The 22,274-nt window shown below is 37.3% G+C and overlaps 1 protein-coding gene across 1 annotated transcript in view; it reads left to right on the forward strand.

The window, feature by feature from the left end:
- Positions 1 to 22,274, forward strand: part of LOC104159326 (dystonin-like) — a 71,813-nt gene that overhangs the window by 26,776 nt on the left and 22,763 nt on the right. The window contains exons 17-29 of the mRNA XM_009697208.1: positions 404 to 505; positions 2,641 to 2,742; positions 3,882 to 4,055; positions 4,925 to 5,080; positions 7,430 to 7,627; positions 8,121 to 8,249; positions 11,250 to 11,420; positions 12,778 to 12,933; positions 13,160 to 13,366; positions 15,058 to 15,177; positions 18,904 to 19,073; positions 19,409 to 19,568; positions 20,974 to 21,168. Of these exons, the coding sequence (XP_009695510.1) occupies positions 404 to 505; positions 2,641 to 2,742; positions 3,882 to 4,055; positions 4,925 to 5,080; positions 7,430 to 7,627; positions 8,121 to 8,249; positions 11,250 to 11,420; positions 12,778 to 12,933; positions 13,160 to 13,366; positions 15,058 to 15,177; positions 18,904 to 19,073; positions 19,409 to 19,568; positions 20,974 to 21,168 (2,040 nt within the window). The remainder of the gene's footprint in view (positions 1 to 403; positions 506 to 2,640; positions 2,743 to 3,881; positions 4,056 to 4,924; positions 5,081 to 7,429; positions 7,628 to 8,120; positions 8,250 to 11,249; positions 11,421 to 12,777; positions 12,934 to 13,159; positions 13,367 to 15,057; positions 15,178 to 18,903; positions 19,074 to 19,408; positions 19,569 to 20,973; positions 21,169 to 22,274) is intronic.

A 22,274-nucleotide genomic window follows, 5' to 3' on the forward strand; every position in this document is an offset into this window, starting at 1 on the left:
GTTTATGCCAAGTGAGACATCTTAACTGAGACAGTCCTGTTTGGATGACTGCAAGGTACTTTTAATTTCTCTAATGTTCATCAATGTACATTTCTTTTAAGATACCTTTATTATAATGATGCAACTCCAAATGATTTAATGTTATTTCCTGCATTAACTATAATCTCTATGTTAAAAAATACTCAATCATTGGTATTGAAGTTTACAGCTTTTGCAATCCAGAACCGCTAGTGAAGGAAACTAACTATGCAGTGATAGGGAGAACAAGAGTGTTAATACGGAATTAATATGAACTATTCATGCTTAGTTCATTGGTGTTATTGATCAGTGAATGATTAGTGAATGCACATTATACAGCAGTAAAATCCTTTTGTCCGTCGGACTAAATTGCACTTATTTGCAGCTGAATTCTGCCTGGGATGCCTTAAACAAAACATGGAAAGAACGGGTGGATAAACTTGTTGAAGCTATGCAGGCAGCTGTTCAGTACCAAGATGGACTGCAGGTAAGATGGTGTGAGTCACTCAGTCTTGAGTCAATAGGATTTAACGTTGTGGTAGTAAAAAATGTCATGTGATTGGGAGGTGACAAGTAAGGTATCATTCTGATTATAGTGACTGTTTTCTTCAGTAGGCAGGTATTTCTTCTCAGGGTTGGTTGGTGTTGCTGCTTTTTGGTTGGCTGGTTTTGGGTTGTGGTTTTTTTTGCATTAAAGAATAAATCTGTTGATTTGTTTTTTTCACGTAGTCGTTTGTATATTGCGCTATGTTTCATGTCCCTTTGTTGAGAAGAACAGAGGTTTTTGATACCACACATTCATGGTAATCCTGTTCACATCTTCCTGTGATAGTCAGTACTCCGTATGATAGATGAATTCAAGTTGTGACACATTTACATGATCTGAAGGGAACAGAATACAGGTTCATATACTCACTTGCTGCTGTTTTCTTTGAGTGGAGGACAGTCAAAGAACTTCAATTTTATTCCACCTTTCTTACAAGTCAAATATTTAAGTTTGAATATTTAAAGCAAAAAATACTATTAACATAATGTTGCTGGACCATTATACTAATCCTTAGTATAATTTATCCTATCACATTACTCTAAAAGATGATTCACTTTTTAAATCTGTAGGTAAATTTTCCATCAGTTTTTTTTAAAAAACAAACAAAAACCAAAACCCCAAAAAACCAAACAAAAAACCCAAGGGCATTGGACTAAATGACCTTTAAAGGTACCTTCTAACCCAAACTGTTCTATGATCTTTTCTGTCTGTGTGCTGTATTTCTTTTTTTTGCATATTCTTTGCACTTTTTGGCTGAGTGGCATGCCTCATATCTTTTGTCAGTGAATGACTAGAAGATTGAAACATTTGAAAAGATTCCAAACATAGTCAGATTTTGCAAAACTATTTTTTTGCTCAGTGGAATTACTTTCTTGGTTCATTAAATCTTTAAAATTAGAGTTTTACATGACACTGGGGACAGTTACTTGTGTGTTTGGTGCAGATCAAGCAGCAGAACACTCCTTAATAATAATGCAACATGCCTGGTTTCCAGTGCACACTCACTAAGTATTTTTCTCCAAGTTCTCTGATGTTCATCCTGCACAGAGGTTGACTTGTGGGGTTACATTAGGAATACTGCCATTGGTTTAAGTGCTTTGTATTTCTTGTGGCTGTACATTGTACATCCTACAAGTTTGGTACTTTGTGAAAGAACTGTATTTAAGTGCCTTCTTATGCTCATTTCAATAGATAATACAAAAAATATAATGGGCGCATTGTTAGCTGCAGCTGCCTCATCCTGTTGAGCGTGTTGGGGGTAGTTCTCCTTTTCTTGGGGAGCTGTGCAGCAGTGGGCAGCTCCAACAAGCTGTCCTAAACCTTTCTCCATAATGAATCACAGATAATGGGCAGGAGGAAAGGAGCTTAGCAGAGTTGTGTTTTCCCCTATGCAATTACCCACATTGATACAGCTGTTCTTAATCTGTAAGTAGGGTATTCTGGAGGTTGTTCTGCGTTATATAAGGAGCAAAAGAAGTACCCACAAAGCCTCAGAACTGGGGAGGCTTCATTTATTTTTAAAATTATAACTGCGTTATCCTATGAGGATTCAGTCAAGCTCAGTTACGCCCCTTTACTACCTAATATGTACTGAATGGGTCGTGTTCCATGTTCCTTACACAGATAACATTATCATTCAAAAGAAGTGTGTTTGTAATCATCATTTAAAGTATGCTATCATTTAGCTACCGCCTTCCATTTTCACTCCGATGGACTGCAGAACAGAGTTTGTCATGTATTTACCTTTCAGGGCATTCATAAAAATTGCTGATCTTGCTCGAGAAGTAAAGTGCCACTCAGCATGAATAGTACTGGCAGAATATTGCTGCTAATAGGAGCTCAGTCTTGCAGCATGTACATTCTTGTAACCGTTATAGGGAATACTTTAGTTAATATTTGATCCCTTGTATTGCAAAGAAACCTAGGTTTTGCTGAAGAAAGGTATTTTCTTTCAAAAAGCACAGCAATATTGTTCTCTGGGGTAAAAAAAAAAAATCTGATATTTTACTTACTACAGTTTTCAAACATGACAGTATTTCTCTGCTCACGCTTGAATTTCATGCTGTGATTTTCAGGCAATATTTGACTGGGTAGATATTGCTGGCAGTAAGTTAGCATCTATGTCCCCAGTTGGAACAGATTTGGAGACAGTGAAGCAGCAAACTGAGGAACTTAAGGTATGAACTAGCAATTCATTTAATTTCTATTTTCATCTGTCTGCATTTTTGTCTGTTTAGTATTTTTCTGTATTTTTCAAGAGTCAAAGGCAATTTTCATTTTCAATTTCTAGTAAAAAAGAATCTGTATGAAAATTTCAAATAACATTTCATTGCAAACTTTTAAGTTTAAAATATGTTTCATTTTAAAATATGTTCCAAATTTTGGTGAGACTACATTTGATTTTGTGGGTGTGTTCTGATAGCCTAGAAACACTTGTAATAGCATTCCTTCTCTTTCAAAGGCTGTAAGATTATGTACAGGGTTCTTTTGCTATGACCTTTACGTTTTCTGGTTTATACCATGAAGAGCTTCCTTGAGGCTCATAGAGAATGCCTCCAAAGCTTCACTTCTGCTATTATAGGCTTTATCTAAATGCTCACACAGATCATGACATTCCCAATACATGAGTAAGCCAAAAATCAAAATTTCAGGCTTAGAAATGTGTCTGTCTGGATTTGTGACTGAGTATGCTCCTGACATTGGTAGGATGTTATGGTATATATAAAAAACAGGGATGTATAATGATCAGGGAATGTCCTTGGTTTTGTTGTTCACTTGTACACTTTTTTGGCTAATCTGTCTATTTTATGATGTAACTTCAAATGAACTGTGATCTTACATAGTTCAGAACACCACACATATGTGAGTTGTGTTCAGCCTGCTGCCCAAGTTGCATGTACAAGAGGGTGTTCTACTAAAGAAAATTTGCTTTCAGCTCTTTTGAAGAATAATTCTATTTGAAGTTTAAAGTAGTGTATTATCACAACCACAAGAGCTAGAAGTTACTCAAGATATGTTCTGCCTTTTTTGCAGACCAGGGAGATCACTGGAGGATACTTTCCTATTGGGCATCTTTATCATCCTCTGCTCACAGTTAGCAATATCTGTTAGAATAGTAAGACGTATATTTTCAGTTAGCTGGAACTGTCAGAATTATCAGTGTCTTACAAGCATTTTGACCCTGGAAAACAAACCCCCAAATTTATTAAAGTTGACGGTGATGCATTAGTATTGTCAATATTGCTGTACTATGCTATATTCAGGAAGGTCATTACTTGTGATATGTTTATTTGTATTCTTCTTCTATTTACCATAGCAATTTAAGACAGAAGCTTATCAGCAGCAGATAGAAATGGAAAGACTGAACCATCAGGCAGAACTGTTGCTGAAGAAGGTAACAGAGGAGAGTGACAAGCACACTGTTCAAGACCCTCTCTCTGAGCTCAAACTAATGTGGGACAGCCTAGAAGAAAAAATTATAAATAGACAGGTAAATAAACTTGAAGGTGGGGGGCTTTATTAATGACTTAGATTTTTGAGAAAAACTTTTTATTATGTATAATATATGTATCAATTGACACATTTATTCCTTTTAGTTTGGAAGTTACAGAACTATATATAATGGAATTTGAATTGTACAATTTATTGAGTTGTTTTTATGGTTTTTAAACCCTTAACAGTATTTTTTTTGTCACTTCCTCTGTCAGCAGTAACGTGTTGAATCATTATTATTTCATTTTGGTTATTTGACATCTTAAGTAGCAGTTGAAGATATGTTTACATATGCAGAAGTAATATTAGCTGCTGAACTGAGCTCTTGGGGGGGGGAGTAACCAACAAAACCAACCAAACAAACAAACCAAACAAAAAAAACCCCACCAAAACCCCACAACTTTTAATATTAAACTGGTTCAGTGCTCTTTCCTTAAATTTTCAAAGTGAAAGAGAGATTTAAAGATGCAGTGCTTTGAAGTGTATTTGTTTTCTGAATTGAATCATTTCATGACAAAGAAAAGGTTTTATAAAGATCATGCACCAAATCGCATTTATATTGAAATTGTTTCAAACGATGAAAAACTACTGTCGTATCTCTGAGAGAACCTTCGAACTTAACTCTACTCTGGTTACATGGGATCTTTGAAGGTCAGGAGTGTAAGTCTGGAATGTAAGGCTTTACAAGAGAATTGCTAACTCAGCTCTAACTGTAAAGCAGTTGCTTGTGTTGGATAACTGTTTCTCCCTGATTTTTATGCTATCATATGCATGGACTCCACTCTGGATTATGGTGACTAATGGTAATATAAGCCAATTCAATAGCATTGTGAAACCATTTTATTGTTAATTTTATTTTTACTCTAGCACAAGCTGGAAGGTGCCTTGTTAGCCTTGGGGCAGTTCCAGCATGCCCTGGATGAGTTACTGACGTGGCTGACACATACAGAAGACTTGCTGAATGAACAGAAACCTGTGGGCGGAGACCCCAAGGCTATTGAAATTGAACTTGCCAAACATCATGTATGTAATTATAATTAATATTAACTGAAATGTTCTTTTGATGTTTATCTTAGTGACGAGTTTTGTAGTAAAACTTAGCACTCGATAAATAATTCTCTATAGAGATTTTCAAGATGCAGATTATAGCTGAAATGCAGGCTTGAAATAACTAGTATCTTTCCTCTTACTTCTCCATAACTTCCTTGCATATGCCATGCAAGTGGCATAGGTTTTAGACCAAAAAGAGCAGTTCACTGTAGTCTCCACCTTTATTCACCTTCGTTTGACCCAGGGAACTCAAAAGTTATTGAACCTGCTACTCTTCCTGAAGCAATAAACTCCTGATTCGTTCTGTTTAGGCCAGGTCTCACAAAATGAACATGACTGTTGCACATCTTTCATTCTTCTTTATTCCTGCTCAGAAAATAGTAATTTGTTGTTCTGAATTCTGCAAAGTTGTATCTCAGTTGGCTCCAACTAACATGGAGAATGCTTCTCTGAAAATCTCAGCATACTTCAGGGGTATCCATGCCCTCATCTTTTTTGTTACATACAATGTAGAGTTAACTTTTTATTTTTTTGTTTTAGTATTTTTACTGATTATTGTGACTTTGGAGCCCGTGGAAGAATGCTTCCATTGTGCCTTTATTTTGAACAGTATCTCCCAGGACCAAGAGATCTTCCCTTCCTCTTTGTGTGACTCTGTGCTGTTCATGATGATATGTTCTTTCTAGGCCTGAAGATTTCAATCTAACCTCATAAATCTGCTCCTTTCCTTTAAATCTGCCATTTAATTTTTGGCCTCCCTATTATGTGAAAAGTATTCATAGTCCATTTTAGATTTAGAGAGAATTGATTGAAATTGACATTACACAGATAAGGTATTTTCATTGTCTGTGTTAGTGCAGCTATCCAGCTTCTGAAGCCTTCTGTGTGGTCAGTTGAAACTTGAGCAGAGTACAGTATCTGCATGCCCTATGTGACTACTGTTATAAACAGACCCTTTAAAAAAATAAATAAGTAAATTTAGAAACCCAGCTTCTGTGCCTTGAAGCTTTTATATTCGTATCGAACAGAAGTGGTTTACTACTGCCGAAGCATCCAGACATCATTTATGTCTGTGCTCAACGAGTTCAGCAAACACATGAATGAATCTACTTCCTTTTCGTAAAACAGAGTTTATAGGTTAGAAAGTTCACGCAATAGTGCATCCTGTGGTAGCCTGTAAAAACATCCATCTCTGGAATAACTTTGGGAAGAATAGACCTTGTTCTTAGTGAGCCTCTGCAGGAAGGAAGGGATAGGATGCATCTGATTCTGTGAATATCCCTTTTTTTTGCCCTGTTAGAAAAATAAAATAACGAATATCTTCCAGTGCTTAGCTTAGAATAATTAAAGCAAATGTGATGCATATTTTGTATACAAGGGCTACTTGTGACTTGCTGTTTCATCAGGTGCTCTGTATAGTTTATTTTAAAGTTCCTTTATATTTAGTTTTATGTTTTTTCCATATGCTAGCATTTTGAGGGAGGGGAGTTTGAACCAGACTCCATGGAGGACAGCAGTCCTAAACTTGAATTTCTCAGATCGAGTTTATCATTCCTTCCCCAACCATTTTGCGTATTCTCTTTTTCGGTTCTTTATTTCTGGTATTTTAAAGCTTTTTTTTTTTTTAAAAAAAAAGAGTCTTTCTGATGACAGCATCCATTTCGCAAATGTACTTTTTGCCTTTTATGGTTTTACTGTGGTTGGTGATAACAGGTTTTCAACCAGACGGAGGAGGTCTTCTGGTGTTAGTATTACAATCATTCCCCAGCTTTTAGCACAGCTGAAGTGTCCTGGTAGCCTGACGTAACGTGAAACAAGTTGTAGACGTGAAATGCATGAAAAGACATCACAGCAGTCAGGTGGTTGTATGATACAGCAGGCACGTAGTATTCTTGTTCCTCTCTCTCCTCTCTTTTCAGACTACTGCTCCACAAGCAGTTGGCACTACTATATGTAACACTGTTTTCACACCCTACCCTCAAAACCAAAGAAAAATCCTATTAAAGAAAAGTATGTTGTAGATTAAGAAAAGTGAAGAAATAATTCTTCACTAGCAGTACTAGAAACCTTTCACAATTTCAGAAATACATATATTCAGAAGGAATTACTTTTTCCAAGATCTAAAAGCAAAATGTAGCATTTTGACAGAATGGGCTGTTACTGCATTTGATTGAAGAGACCTTTAGTTATTAGAATTAATTGCAGATACCTGTGCTCATGTTAAACTATTGCCTTCTCACTGGATTAGAACTAGCTCAGTGATTGCCTTCATTCAATAGCTTATCAACATGGCCAGTCATACATGCTGCGTTATAATTGTAGGTGCTACAAAATGATGTTTTAGCTCATCAGTCTACGGTGGAAGCAGTTAAGAAAGCAGGAAATGATCTGATTGAATCAAGTGCTGTTGAAGAAGCAAGTAATTTACAGAGCAAGTTGGAACTCCTGAATCAGCGCTGGCAAAACGTGTTGGAAAAAACAGAACAAAGGAAACAGCAGCTGGACAGTGCCTTGATCCAGGTGAACAGGAAATGATCGAATAAAGAGATACTCAGAAAAATTGTCTTTTAACATGAAATACATAGATACATATATTAGATTTTGGCTTAAATCAAAACCATAATGCAGACACTCCTGAATTTGGAGAAAGTTTGACTCCAGCTGTATCTTCCACAGCTGGCCACTGTCTTATAGTGCTGAATCAAGACTTCAGCTTTTGGCTTACTTATTTTTAAAGGGTAAAATTTCTGTATAGGTATACTGATCTCACAGTTGCTCATTTAGCCTGCTTTCAAGATTTCCATGGTTTTGTTTTTATCATTTAGACTGGATTCAGCTAGTTTAAATTTTGGGTTGGTTTGGTTTTTTTCCTTTGTTTTTTTTTTTTCCCTTTGATTTCCTTTGATTATTGGAAATAGCTGATTAAATCTGTTGCCAGTATACTTCTGCATCTGAGCTAGTATTAGAATAGAGAACATTTAAGTAAGCTCTAAAATGATATGGTATGATTTAGGCCCAGGGTTTCCATGGTGAAGTTGAAGATATGCAGCAATGGCTGACAGACACTGAGCGTCAGCTGTTGGCATCAAAACCTGTTGGAGGCTTACCAGAAACAGCACGAGAGCAGCTTAATACCCATATGGTAAGTATCAGTGTTAGAATGTTTTGCAAATTGCATTTCAGGACCAGCTATCTTTCAGGAGTGTTTATGGTAAATACAGAGCATGTTCTATATATCACAATATCTGTACAGTGTCTTAAAAAATTTTAATAGCCTTCAAAACAACACTGTAATTTTCAATGTAGGAAAAGTAGTCACTTGGAAGGTGCCCAAAGCGGAATCATTAATAGTGTTGAGACAGTAATAAAAAAACTTTTGCACCCTTATTCTCAGAAAGAAAAACAGAAAGTGTTTGCAGATTTTTCAGTGATTCTTATTCTTCTTTTCCCTTCTGTCCCCATAACTACATTTATGCGTTTTTCTAAGATATGAAGATGAATCTAAAAGTGATCCACATTCATTGGACCTTGAATTAAGAGACTGAATACTTTATTCTTTATCTAACCAAAGCTGACATTAAAGTCATCATTAGCATAGATGTAATACGGACTACTGGGTCATATAGAGACTCTGCTTTAACTGGAAATGGCAAGCTGGTCAGGATGCCTGAATTATTTTCTTCCTTCCCTTCCTTTCTCTTTAAAAAACATTGTATAGATTTCTCTGCTGCTGTAGCACCTTAGAGCTTAAAAAAAGACACTTAAACTTGATCTCTTACCTCAAAGGAAGGTGGTTCATAGTGCTCCATTTATGTAAAATCATGCTGTGCTGTTAGGCCAGGATATAAATCCAGTGATCTAAACTCCTGACCTCCTGGCTCAGATGTAACAGTTATACTTACTGAACTGTCCCTGCACTGGAATATGCCTGACACAGTTTCATTAGAACACTGCATTGTCATAGCTTTAAAAATCAGATTCTATTTTGGAATGATGCTAAAAGTGATTGCCCACCAATGTGAGGCGCTTTTTTTTTTCCCTTCTTTTCCTCTAAAATTTACTAGTAGCTATTTTTGAGAAGGAAAATAATTAATTTTTTTTAATTTTTTTTTTTCTTCCCCTGTGAGGATGGGGCCTAATCACGCTTCCATTAGAGTCAGTGGAGCTCTTCCTATTTTTCATCCTGGACTTAAAGTCAGATCAAGGCCAAAAAATTTTCCCTGGAAAATTTCAGTGTTTTCTTTGGTACATTCTTTTACTATGCTAATTTTCTGTACTTATTGTACTTACAGATAGATTAGTTAAAGAATCTTTAAACTGAATGTAGTATTATAGTTGGAACAAATGTGGATGTGTCCCTAGTAATATGTACTCTATATGTACAATCATTTCCTAGCTGTATGTGTACATTTTAACAAGTTGTTACTATGCTGTGGACCATCGTATAACTGCAGGCATTGAGTTGTTATCCTTTAATGTATATAAACCTTAAAAAATAGGACGTGATTTCAGTTCAGTTAAACCTCAGTGCCTTTTTTTTTGGCTGGCTGAAATGTTGAGGCCACTTGTGATGTTGAATACTATTTGTCATAAGTTCCAAATTCAAACTTTCCCCCAAGTGATACAAACCATGTTAATTTGTGATGTGAAACTGAAGAAGAAAGTTTTGCACTGTATTTTGATTTGTTTCTCATTGGAAATACCGTTATGAACCATCTTCTTCAGTATAAAGTCTGTTTCTACAGATAGGAATAGAAGAGCCTTCAACCATAATCAGTTTACAAATGGAGTTGAGATTGGGCGGCATTTCCAGCTAAGGCAGCTCCAGAAAAATAAAAGATATTAAGAGACATTACAGGACACCAGCAAGAAAGGGGCTTAAAAAACCTCTTTGGCTGTCCTAGTGCTGCTCAGAACATCCCTCTCCTTTTCTTAAAACAATAAATTTTTTCTCAGTTTCTCCTTTAAAATAACTTTAACTGCCGCTGCCCTCTTAAGAGTGTGACCATACTGCAGAATTAACCACTGTGATGACCCCCTGTGTTACAGTGAGACCAGCCCCAGTGTTCAGGACCACTCCTGCCTTGCCGTGTCTCACCTGTGCTATGCTCCCTGTTTACTTCTGAGGGGTTCTTGTGCTGCAGTAAAATAAGATGCTTTGGGGAGTTATGGAAAACAGAAATATTGTAGGGAGGTTGGGAGCATAGGAGGAAGCAGGCTAGGTGATGCCACTTTTCATAGTCCTCAGAAAGAAACAAAGAAGCTTTCTGTCCTGTTAAAATCTTACCTTATGGTTGAACCTGCTTCCTGCTTTGCCACCCTCTGTGATCAGGTACAATCCTGTGTACAGTATCTCTTAGCCCAAAGTAAATGTTGGGTTTGCGCTCTTGTCCTGGGAATCAGAGGAAAAAGTTGTTTTCCTCCTATTTGCAAGCCACTTATTGCCCATCTCCTGGAAGATGTTCCTGATTTAGGAGTCTGCAGGAACTTCGTTGGTACATTTTGGATGGTCTGTTACAAATACTGAACATGCCCTTTTGAGTCAGAGGGATGCATGGGACCTCCCAGCCTCTTGCCACCTCATCTTCAACATGGTTAAAAAAGAACAGTTAGTGGAATAGTTAGCAGGTAAAACAGTTGTTATCGTTATTCTTCCAGCTTGCTTTGTATGTGTAAAATGTCTTCAGTGGTCTTGCCTAGCGAGTGAAGGAAGACACAGACTAAACAAAAGAGACAATGTACGATAAAGCAGCCCTCCCAAGTTGTCCCACCCACTTTTGAAGGTGTATTGGATAGGTCTGGGCTTTCAGCACACTGTATAATGCTGACACTTTTTGTGTTTCAGTTACAGATGGACTTTAAACCAACCAAGTTGTAGCAAATCTCGTGCAATAAGTGAATAGTACTTTCTTTGCCAAGCTTTGGATCTCAGAGAAAACATCTGACAGACAATACAAATTCTCATTTCCTGTAGATTTGGGCCCTTTCTTTGCTCATTTGCCTTTTTATGAATTACATATGTTTCCTTTATTAGTCTTAATCATACATGCTAAATGTTGAAGGAGGAGTAAATATTGTACTAGCATTTGTAAAGAGTATTGAATTTCTACCTGACTTATTTTTTGGTGCTTTCTTTATTTAGGAACTTTGTGCTGCCTTTGAAGCCAAAGAAGAGACGTATAAGTGTCTAATGCAGAAAGGCCAGCAGATGCTTGCAAGATGCCCAGAGTCTGCTGAAACAAACGTTGAGCAGGACATAAATAACTTAAAAGAAAAATGGGAATCAGTACAAACAAAGCTCAGTGAAAGAAAAGTATGTATTTTTGCATAAAAATAGAAGTGTAAATTATGTATTTAAGGATGTTAATGTTCAGTGCTTTTATGCATGCATACTTGCTTGATCTTTTAGATTTAAAATCGATTGTAGAGACAGTTATGCAGAATTCATTGGTAAGTTTAGAAAGTACTGGGAAAAAAATGGGATTCAAGAAGTAGATTATCCATAATTGGGGAGGAGGATGGGTGAGAGTGTCACAAGTCTGTTCCAGAGAAATACGTTAACTAATACTGATAATGCTCATTTGGTAGGACAAGGGCTTTTCTGGTTTTTATTACATTAATCGTAGATGTGAGAGAGTGAATAAAATTATTTGGTTATTCGAGTTTATCTCCTTCTCAGTACAGAATTGCTGCATTAATTTTCTTAGCTTTTATCCATCTTTTTTCTTAAAAGTCCCAAACACTTGGTCTTTTGCCACTTACTTCAAGTGACTGCCTTCTGTTCTAACATAGATCAAGAGCATGATTTCACTGATATGCAACATACGTTTTCTTTTATTCATTTCATTTTGCTTTCATTCCCTCACAAAGTATAGTCCATTTGTTTTACCTCAATCAAAAAATGAAGAATATCTATAATTACAAACAGAGGAAGTCTCTGTACTGCCCTAATATGTACAAAGCACAAATATTTAATTCAGAACTTGGTTATATTTTACATTGAGAATGCTGGTGTCTCTTAAGGTAACTGTATAATGTAAAAATGTCAAACAAATTAATACCCAATATGAGTACATTCTTGCAGGAAGCTGTAAGGTTAGATTGCTCAATTTGGCCAGCAGTGTGATTGTTTGAAAATGTCTGACTGCTGTCTCATGATCAACAAAAATTCTGTATCCAAAATTAGTCTTGATTCAGGCAACCAAAGTGACAATTGGGCTTTATTAAGAAGAAGTGGTCTAAGCAAACTTGTTCTTTGTTTAGTGCAAGAGAATAAATTTGATGACCTCCTTGAGGCTCTTCCAAGTGCACTGCCACCTTAGATTTCAGAGATTCTACTGGTTTTATATTGAAATGGATAAATCCATGTGTTCCATTAGGATTAAGTAGTAGAAGATGTAATACTCTAATTAGAAAATTTTATCTTGATACTAGGTGCTGTATTTTCTACTCATCTATCATACATAATTTTACTGTTACTCTTCTATTCATCTCCTTTAATGTGCTCAAATCTAGACTATTATTTTAAAACTCAGAAACTTTGAGTTGGAAAAGTGTTTTTAAATGCTAAACTAAAATGGTTTACTCCAAAGTGCTGAACTAAAATGGTTTACTTGGCTGAACTCCCTGCACAGTATCAGCTGCTATTAAAGTATGACCTATCTTTACAGACCAAACTGGAAGAAGCCCTCAATTTAGCAATGGAGTTCCACAACTCACTTCAAGATTTCATCAATTGGCTTACTCAGGCTGAGCAAACTCTAACTGCAGCTTCTCGGCCAAGTCTTATCTTGGACACTGTCTTGTTTCAAATTGATGAACACAAGGTATGTAAAGAAACAGATGTGTAATGTTTTTCTCCCACTCTGTGGAGATACTTCAACAATGTCCAAATGAACCCTGTAACACTGGCACTTGGAGAAACATTTGTTTTAAAATTACATTTTATAGTATTTCTCGCTACATCATTCTTTATCAGACTGTTTTTTTTCAGTGTTTACCCAGTGCTTGAATAATGTAGTATTCAGAGTAATTTTCTCCCTTTTTTCCAAGGTTTTTGCCACAGAAGTGAATTCTCATCGAGATCAGATCATAGAGCTGGACAAAACTGGAACCCATTTAAAATATTTCAGCCAGAAACAGGATGTTGTCCTTATTAAGAATCTGCTGATTAGTGTACAGAGTCGATGGGAAAAAGTAGTTCAACGCTTAGTTGAAAGGGGAAGAGCTTTGGATGACGCCAGGAAAAGAGCCAAACAGGTAATCAGACAACAGCTGTTGTACAGCTCTTTGAACTTAGCTGTAATTACATCCAGACTCTTAAAGAATATGGTGCTTTAAAGCTTTTTCAAGTAAATCTGGGTTTAGTGTAACAGCACTGTTGAGTTAGTGGGGCAATTTCTGTGATTCAATCATAGAGCACTTCATTTGGGACGTGAAAGCGTCATTTTCAACGCAAGCAGTGACTTCTGCCTGCAGTACAGGATAGTCTGAAAGAAGAAAGTTACAGTATGGCTTCCAGAGGTATATTAGTGCCATCTGTCCCCAAAAAGAAGTTTCACAATCAACCCTTTATATTTTGAAGAACATGATGAACTCCTTTCACTAATCTGTGGGGATATTCCTTAGTATTTTCTTCCTGGGTTTATGTTGTTCCCTGATTAATACTCATCACTTCTTCAATCTCTTGTTAGTTACTAGACCGATATCTTCTGTGTGGCAAGGTATCTCCATTTATTTCCTTAAAAACCTCAAGAGTTTTTTGACACAGTTTTCCTCACCAGGGAGCATTCCTGTTTTTTTTGCTTAGATTCACGTTTCCCTCACTGAGGAACATAAATGATAGATGCAAAATGTGTGAGAGGAATGTAATCTTTTTATATGTCAGTAGGAAGTTCTAGCTTCTTTTTATTCACGTGAACATGACCATTCAAGATTTGGTCATGTTCACAGCCAAACCACATTCCCATGTTCACTGCTACTGCCACTCAGCTCAAGGAGTAAGAATTTCTGTGAGCAATGAATTAGTCCATAAGCCAATCAAATGTTATTTATTTTCCAGCAGTTTCTCTTGTGCATTCATGCACATGGCATTTCTTCAAGGAGATGGATTTCATCTGTATATCCATTTACAGACCTGAATACCATAAGTTACTAATTTAGGATGACAACTATCTATGCAGAGTGAGGAAGGAGTACTGAAGGGTACTGGTGTCAAGGCGTGATCCACAGCCCTGAACAACAGGGTCCAGGAGCTTTGAGAGTTTTCTGAACTAGTTTCTTTCATGTGTAGACAGCCCAGGCAAGAAGAATTTTCAAAAGAAACACAGAGAGAGAAATGACCAGCTTAGAAAAACTGAATCCCAAAGGGATGCCACTTTGTGAAAGCTGATTGAATCTTTAGTTTTCCCCTGTTTCCTTCCCTGAAGCACTCTTTTTGTTTAGATGGGAAGGAAGATCAAGAATCTGTTCCTTATCAGTCAAGATAGCATTTGATATAATGAGAGCATCTATGAGCATCCCAGGGAAAATCTTGGGCAGTCATCCAGATAGGATTTTTCTGCGGTGATTTACTGCTGTTGTCCCATATAGACAATAGCTAAGTCCCATTCTTGCTGTGTTTACTATTCATTACTAACAAATGTAAGAATCCAAGTGGCCAGCATATCAACGGAAGTTATCAATATGTCTCTGAAAGATACGTACTATCTGTGCAGATTGTGTACATAAAAGCTTGCTAATTCACCTGGGAGAAGGGAGGCTAAATCCAGTGGGCAGATGTTTGGGCGAGCCCTGTTTGAGAGACCAGGGAGAAAAAGCAGACTAAATCTTTCTGAAGTTTGCAGGGAGTACTTGTTTGGCCTGTAGAGAATTGATTGGGGTTTAATGTTTTCAGGCTATTTTATGAACCATTGAATTTTAAAATCCATGCAAATCTCACTTCTCTGCAGTTCCATGAAGCCTGGCATAAACTTATGGAGTGGCTGGAAGAGTCAGAGAAATCTTTGGACTCAGATCTTGAAATTGCAAATGACCCTGACAAAATAAAGATGCAGCTTGCCCAGCATAAGGTGAGTCATTAGTGGTGAAATGCAAAGTGCCCAGTGAGACGTAGGTAAGTCTTACCAGCCTTGTACTGTTCAGTCAGCAGGGGAAGTGGATTTGTGGCCTCACTACAATGGAGTCCTTATTAGCATCAAATTAAATGGTGGTGTGTTACAGGTGGGGAGTGACAAAAAGCTTTTCACAGTATCTGATCTCTGGGGGAATGGTTAACTATGAAGAGGAAAGACATAATAATAATATGGAAACTTTAGAAAACAAAGTAATACTATCTCAGAATAGGAACCTCTGAAGAGGTTTTATTACAGGCTTTTTTCCGTCCTTGAACCACAAATTTACCATCCAGTTATTTGGTTGGGATTTTCCTTTTAATACTATAGGACCACCCCAAAACTGAAAAATAATCTTTTGATTGGCAGTTACTTTTTATTTCAAGTGGAAATATTAATGAAGTCTTCTAGAAAGTACAAAGACACCGTTAGTAGCAAAGGTGGTTTCTCTTTATGGGATTCAAAATTCCAGGACCAGCTTTCCACAAACCCTGCTACTGTAGGTGAAAATGTAAAAATCTTCCCAATTGACCTGGCATTTCAAACAAATAACGATAATGTAAAATCTCTGTGGTTCCATCAGACACAGAGCAAAAGGAAGGATGGAAAAAGTCTTTACTTCATTTTTACTTTTGTAAAGAGCCTAGAATAATATATTATGGAGGATCAAGTGGCTGAGTGGTAAAATCTTCAGAGACAGACTGTCTCAAGATTTATCCTGGAGCCGTTTCATCAGAGACAGAGTATTGAAAGATCATTCATTTTTGTACATTGTGGCATACGTTTACTTATGCTTTTCATGTCAGTTTTATTGTTCTCCATTTAATCCTATGTTTTTCATGCTACACAATATCCCCAAGGGTTTGCATATCTAATTTTTCCCTCTCAATGTAGCTTCTGATGTTTGGTTTGGGGTTTGTTTTTTTTTTACCTCTGACAAATTTTGCCATGTATACTAATGATTGGTTACTGCATCCATCTGCTTTTTACTTTTATCATCTCTCAGTTTACATGATGATTTAAGTATTGTTTATCAACCAGGAAAATATTCTCCTTTAATATGGGAATGTTGGCTGTTGGTCAAGCAAAAATAGTTTTACCTATGTTTGCTGTTAAGACTTTTAGATAAAACCTACATTAACATTCTGCTATGCTAACTCTGCAATTTCAGTTTGTTCTGGGATTGCTACTGTTGCCAGAATTTGAAGTCAGCAGTAGGAATTTAGGCAAAAAAACACCTTTCTGTTAAGATAGTCTTTCTTGTCTTCTCTGACTCTATAATTCTTTTAATCCTTTCACTCCTCTCTTTTCTTTATATAAAGTTCAAACTCCTCACAAGTACGGTCAACACATTGTGACTTTACTTTGAGGTCCTTTCAGGTCCTGAGGTTTGAGTCTCTGCCTTCAGTCTCCTCCCCTCTTCTGAAATGTTAAACTTGATAATCCCACTTGTTCTTTATACCTACAGCAGTACGTTTTATGAGCCCAAGCTTCCTCACATGGATTGGCAGACTCATCACTTCTCTCAATGATATCTTTTCTCCAGCTTCTTTTTGTATAAAATGCCTGCAGACAATAACTACTTGAGTTGCTTGAATCTCATTTCTCATTAAGAAATGGGATGAAATGTGGCACAGGGATATTAGGTTTGAAACTGTCGATTTGGAGGAAGAAGATGAATGTGTGTGAGAGAGGGAGTTCTGTGAACTTTGTGACTTTAAACTTCGAACAACCCCCCCAAGAAATCAACTCAATTGTTTTTTAATGAGCTGTCAAACCTCCCAACACTGCAATGTCCTTCCTTGTATTTTGAGTCTTTTCCTTCCACTCCCACATATACCACATACGTCTGTCTTTGTCTTTTCTGTCCAGCCTTGAAGGTTTCCGTGCTCCGTTTAGTTAATGATTTTGCTATCTGAAATGAATGTGTGCTGTGTTTGTGTGCGGTAAGCAATAACTTGGACTTGCTCTTTGCCAGTTGTTACTGCCAAAAAAAAAAAGGTCCCTAAAAGAGAAAAGCCAAGATAATGTTTTCTCTCACTCATCTCTAGTGTGTTGCCAGGGACTTTTGGAGGTTATTCATGGTCTGTTTACCAGCCATTTTTTTCTCATTTTTAGAAGTAAGGAATGGAAAAACCCTTCCTAGGTCACCCAGTCCATTCCTGTGCTAATGCTGAATGTTCCTTACAGTACATTTATATGAACCTGGCTATTTTTATCTGTATTTTCCTATCTTCCTTAGAAGGAAGGTAGATAGTTAATTACTGAGATTTTGTTCATCTTACCTGTCTGCTCCTGGCAGCTTAAACCAAAATCTACTCTCAGTTACACCTCTGAAATCAAATGAAAGTAGATATGATGTAGTGTGTGTAGTCTCTCAAAGAATGATTTGACTGCAACCTTTTGTTCACCTTTAGATCTGTTTTTCCCGTATGGTCCTTCTCTGGCAGCAATTTCATTGTGTTTCGTCATGAAAATCAAGTAACACTGTGCATGTAGTGTTAAGTAGTTAATAAACCCTACCAAATAAAAGGGGCACAGACATATTGTTTATATTGATGGAACTTTTATAAAAACCTGGTTATTTTAATTTTTAAAATTATTTTTATTTTTATTGTAGTTCTAGCTTGACAGTGGTGTTTGTATTCTTTCTTAAAGTGTGTTTCCTTCTTGTTGTATATGAGGAAAATGAAAGGACAGTAAGGAAATACTGAATTTATAAAACAAATGCTGCTTTTTTATTTTTTCCTTCTGATAAATTTTGATTCTCAATTCCCTCAATTGCTGAAATAACCCTGAAGTAAGGACAGTACAGGGCAAAATACCAAGCAAGTTTTAAAAAAGGAACCGTGAATCACCCTTGGTAAAGTTGTCATACTGTCTGCATGGCATAACCCAATGCCTACCTCCTGCTTAAGACACCTGCATTCCACTTGAACTTCCCCTGACACACATTCACACCTAAAAAGAGCAGATGACTATGTGGACGCAGGGGCAAGTTGATGGAAAAGTTGTGAGCTACCATGGCACAGGTTGGTACAGGCCAGTTGGGAACAGCTCGCCAGTTGGAGGCGAGCAGGCATGCACGTGTCGGTGGTGCCCATGAGGAATCCTTGCAATCTTTACATGCCTTGAGGAATTACTGTAAGTTGTAAGTGCTAATGATTTCCTTGCTGGATGTCGTGATACTGAATGTTGCTCTGAGAACTAGATGAAAATCTGTTTCACTGAGAAAAAACTCTTTTGACCTGGTAATTTGGGGGGGGTGGGGAATTCTATCACTGTGTACATGTGAGTTTCCTAAAGCAAACTTGGAATTTTTAAAATTTTTTTTAACTGATTTCTTCATACTACCAGGCAGCCCCTTGCTGAAATTTAGCAATATTATGGTAGGACAGGAGTCATTGCTCTGACTGAAGGAGGGGTTTGCCAGAAGCTGTTCCAGTAGGCATAGAGCTACATTCCCAAAGAGGGACAAAAGGCAGGGGCTCTGCTAGTGTCAAGCCCCATATAATTGCAGGTGCACTGTGGCACTAACCGACTAGAAGTTTTGCAGTAAGTTTAAAATTTTCTTGCAGCAGCATTTACAATTTCCACTGCAAATAATATGTCAATAATTAATTAACTATGGCCTGTAAGCAGTTAACACTATATGGGTGTTTCCTTTTCCCTCAATATATATAGGAATTCCAGAAATCTCTTGGTGCCAAACATTCTGTGTATGATACCACAAATAGGACTGGACGCTCCTTGAAAGAGAAAACCACCTTGGCTGATGACAATTTGAAACTTGATGATATGCTAAGTGAACTAAGGGATAAGTGGGATACAATTTGTGGAAAATCAGTGGAAAGGTAATGAAAACCAATCTAATTATTCAGCAGATAAGAAAAAGACTTAAGAGAATTGTTTTGGCTTCTGTTGTGTAAAAGTAAAACTGGAGTGGCTAGCTTCTTTGATAATTAAGAGTGCCAAAGCAGTAAAATACTAGAATACTTACTTTCCTGATGGTATGGAAGAGGACTGGGAGGAGTGGGGGTGGTCCCACTATTTAAAAAAGGGAAACACTGATTGAAAGCTCTTAGTTGTTATCATTTTATGCTGAAAATATTTTCTTGAAGTATATGAATGATTATTTTTTTTGTTTGTGTGTGTTCGTTTCCACACACACACACACCCCCCACCCCAGACAAAATAAACTGGAGGAAGCCCTGTTATTTTCGGGACAATTTACTGATGCTCTGCAAGCTCTCATTGACTGGTTATACAAAATTGAACCTCAGCTAGCGGAAGATCAGCCAGTACATGGAGACATTGATTTAGTGATGAACCTGATCGACAATCACAAGGTAATTCCAAAAATATTCTTTTTTAATTACTAGACTACTCATAAGTGTAGCATTTTAATGCTATCTTTATTTGGCTGTTCTGTAATTTTTAGAAACATGGAATAGTTTTTTAACACAAATGTGTCATCAACAAATGCTGTAAAACATACATGGAAGATAACAACTGTTAGTGACTCATTGACATGAGTTAGCATTGAGATAATTCCATGTAATGCTGCTATCCTGCGTATTTATGAATACTGTGTCAAAAATCACAAGTGTGCCTTTATAAATATGTATGTGGGGGCAAGAGATGGCAAAAATTGTTTTACTGGAAATCTTTGGGGGAGACAAGGCTTTTTATTTAGTACGTCTGCTAACCAAACGTCCAGTGTACTCATCATGACTACAGCAGTCTTTCAAACCTGCAGAGCTGCTGTATATTCATGGAGAGAAGTAGTCGCAATGGTTAAGTTGTGCACAGGAGTATACAACTAGACTATGGCCCAGGAAGCCTGCATTGGCAAGTTGCAGTGTTTTTGGCGATGCAGGACTGTGCCTCTGAATCCCAGTTTTGCAATTCAGTATGTTGGAGGAAATGGCTGTTGAAGTTACTGGTACTGCAAAGGCTATGCACATTCAGAGCTCTGGAGCCTGGGAGGATTACAAGGCGAAGGTCCCTGTGTTCATCTACCAGTGACTTCCAATGTCCAAAGACTGTTCAGTGAGGAGGAGATTTTGTTCCTCATGAAAAAAGTATTTGGAAATGTGGGTTGTCTATAAAAATTAGCCTGAAATATGCTGGAATTGCTTCTGAAATCCAATTGTATATCACAGCGAAGTCATAGTCAGTGGCATGGTGTACTGTAATTGTTGTATCTTCTTTTAAGAGCTTGCTTTATGTAACTGGAGCTTGCTCCATCTGCAAATGTGAACATATTCTCACACAAATACGTGAATATGTGGTGAGATCTACAGCTTTATAATCAGACCCCAGATGGAGATTTAGTTCTATTTTTATGATTTTAAACTTTCTCCTTGATTGTTAGCATTTTATCTGATCTTTTCCTGCCGTGGCAATCTTGCACATTGATCAAGTGTGTCAGATCAATTGCTTTGATAAAAGAGTGTAAAGCCAGCATGGCGATGAGGCTGGATTTCCCATGCATTGCATCAGGATGAGTTCTCAGGATCTGCCTGACACTTTCCTACCATATCCTATCCTACTAGGATAGGATGGCGTGTAAATTATCTTCATATGGAATCTAATGAGCAGAACTTCTGTGTTTTGAGTCAGTTTGGAGTTATTCTTGATTGAACTAAATCCGTATTTTGATTTCTTCTTATAACCAATAATTTTTTGTTTCTCTTTACATAACTATGCCTTAATGAATTAAACATATCAAATGTATTTGGTGGTGCCTAGGTTTTCCAGAAGGAGCTGGGAAAAAGAACGAGCAGTGTCCAGGCTCTGAAGCGCTCTGCCAGAGAGCTGATAGAAGGCAGTCGTGATGACTCTTCCTGGGTCAAAGTCCAAATGCAGGAACTAAGCACTCGCTGGGAGACAGTTTGTGCCCTGTCAGTATCTAAGCAAACACGACTGGAACAGGCCCTTCGGCAGGTAGAGAAGTATTAATGGTGCTGTATGTACTTTATGAGAAGCAGAGAAAATTAACAGTCTAGTTGCCAAAAATTTAATTTCATTTTCACTTCATGTTATTTAATTTCATTTGAAAATATTCATTTTCTTGCTCACACATTGCTTACCTTGTCTCCATCCCTTTACCACAGCACATGAAAATGCCTCTTAACATTTATTATTGCTGTTGTTACTAGTCTATACCACAAATGCAAAACAAATGTTTCAAAGACCTTACCATCTAAGGAAATCACTGAAGTTTCAGTCAAGCGTGAAGGGTGATTAAGAACTATGCCCCCCTTCACAGGAAGCTGGAGATGGCAATCATATTTATGCCCTTTGTGCCTTATTGGAAAGAAGTAAATTTGTGTACTGAAAACTTGTTTACATTGGCACAATTACAGTGCATGGTGAAGTACATTGCAGAAAAAATGGCGTTGTGCTGAGTGCACTCAGGAGCTAGAACAGTGTATGTATGTCAGTATTGGCTGGTACCGATCCCAAACAAATAGGTCCATCTGTATTGTTTCCAAACCGGACATAACGTGGATGTACAGCTCTGTGAAGATATATAGTAGCTTGAGTTCATGCTAGGATGGGGCTCCTGCAATAGTGATGTATCCACTGTGTGCACAATTCCTGCCCTGCGTTTCCCAGGGTACTATGTTTGTCCAGCTCTTTGGTCTCTCAGCAGGCACAATCCTGAGCTACGTCAAACACTAATTGTGTCTGAATATGGCTGTGCCCAAAGGTGGAACTTTCTTGTTTTCTCCAGACATAAAAGGGTCAGTCACCAATGGGCTGTCAATTAATTTTGCTTAACCAGTGATTTAGGCTGTGCAGAAAATATAGTTCTCATCTCTCCAGCTGGTCCATGAAAGTACCTCCCGTGTAATTTGTCAGCGTAAAGGTGTGACATTCTCAACTGAGCTGCAAGTACATTATAAATCAGATGGCTAAAAGCATGAACAGGCTTTTAGACTTCCTATAATTTTTTGGGAAACATGAGATATTTTTACAGTTATGAAAATGTAATACTGTGTATCATTGACTTTTTAATGGAAAGTTAATGTGCCAGTACTGCTGCA

Source organism: Cariama cristata, unplaced genomic scaffold (genome assembly GCF_000690535.1).
Source record: "Cariama cristata isolate BGI_N322 unplaced genomic scaffold, ASM69053v1 scaffold45573, whole genome shotgun sequence".
Classification (NCBI taxonomy): Eukaryota; Metazoa; Chordata; class Aves; order Cariamiformes; family Cariamidae; genus Cariama; species Cariama cristata.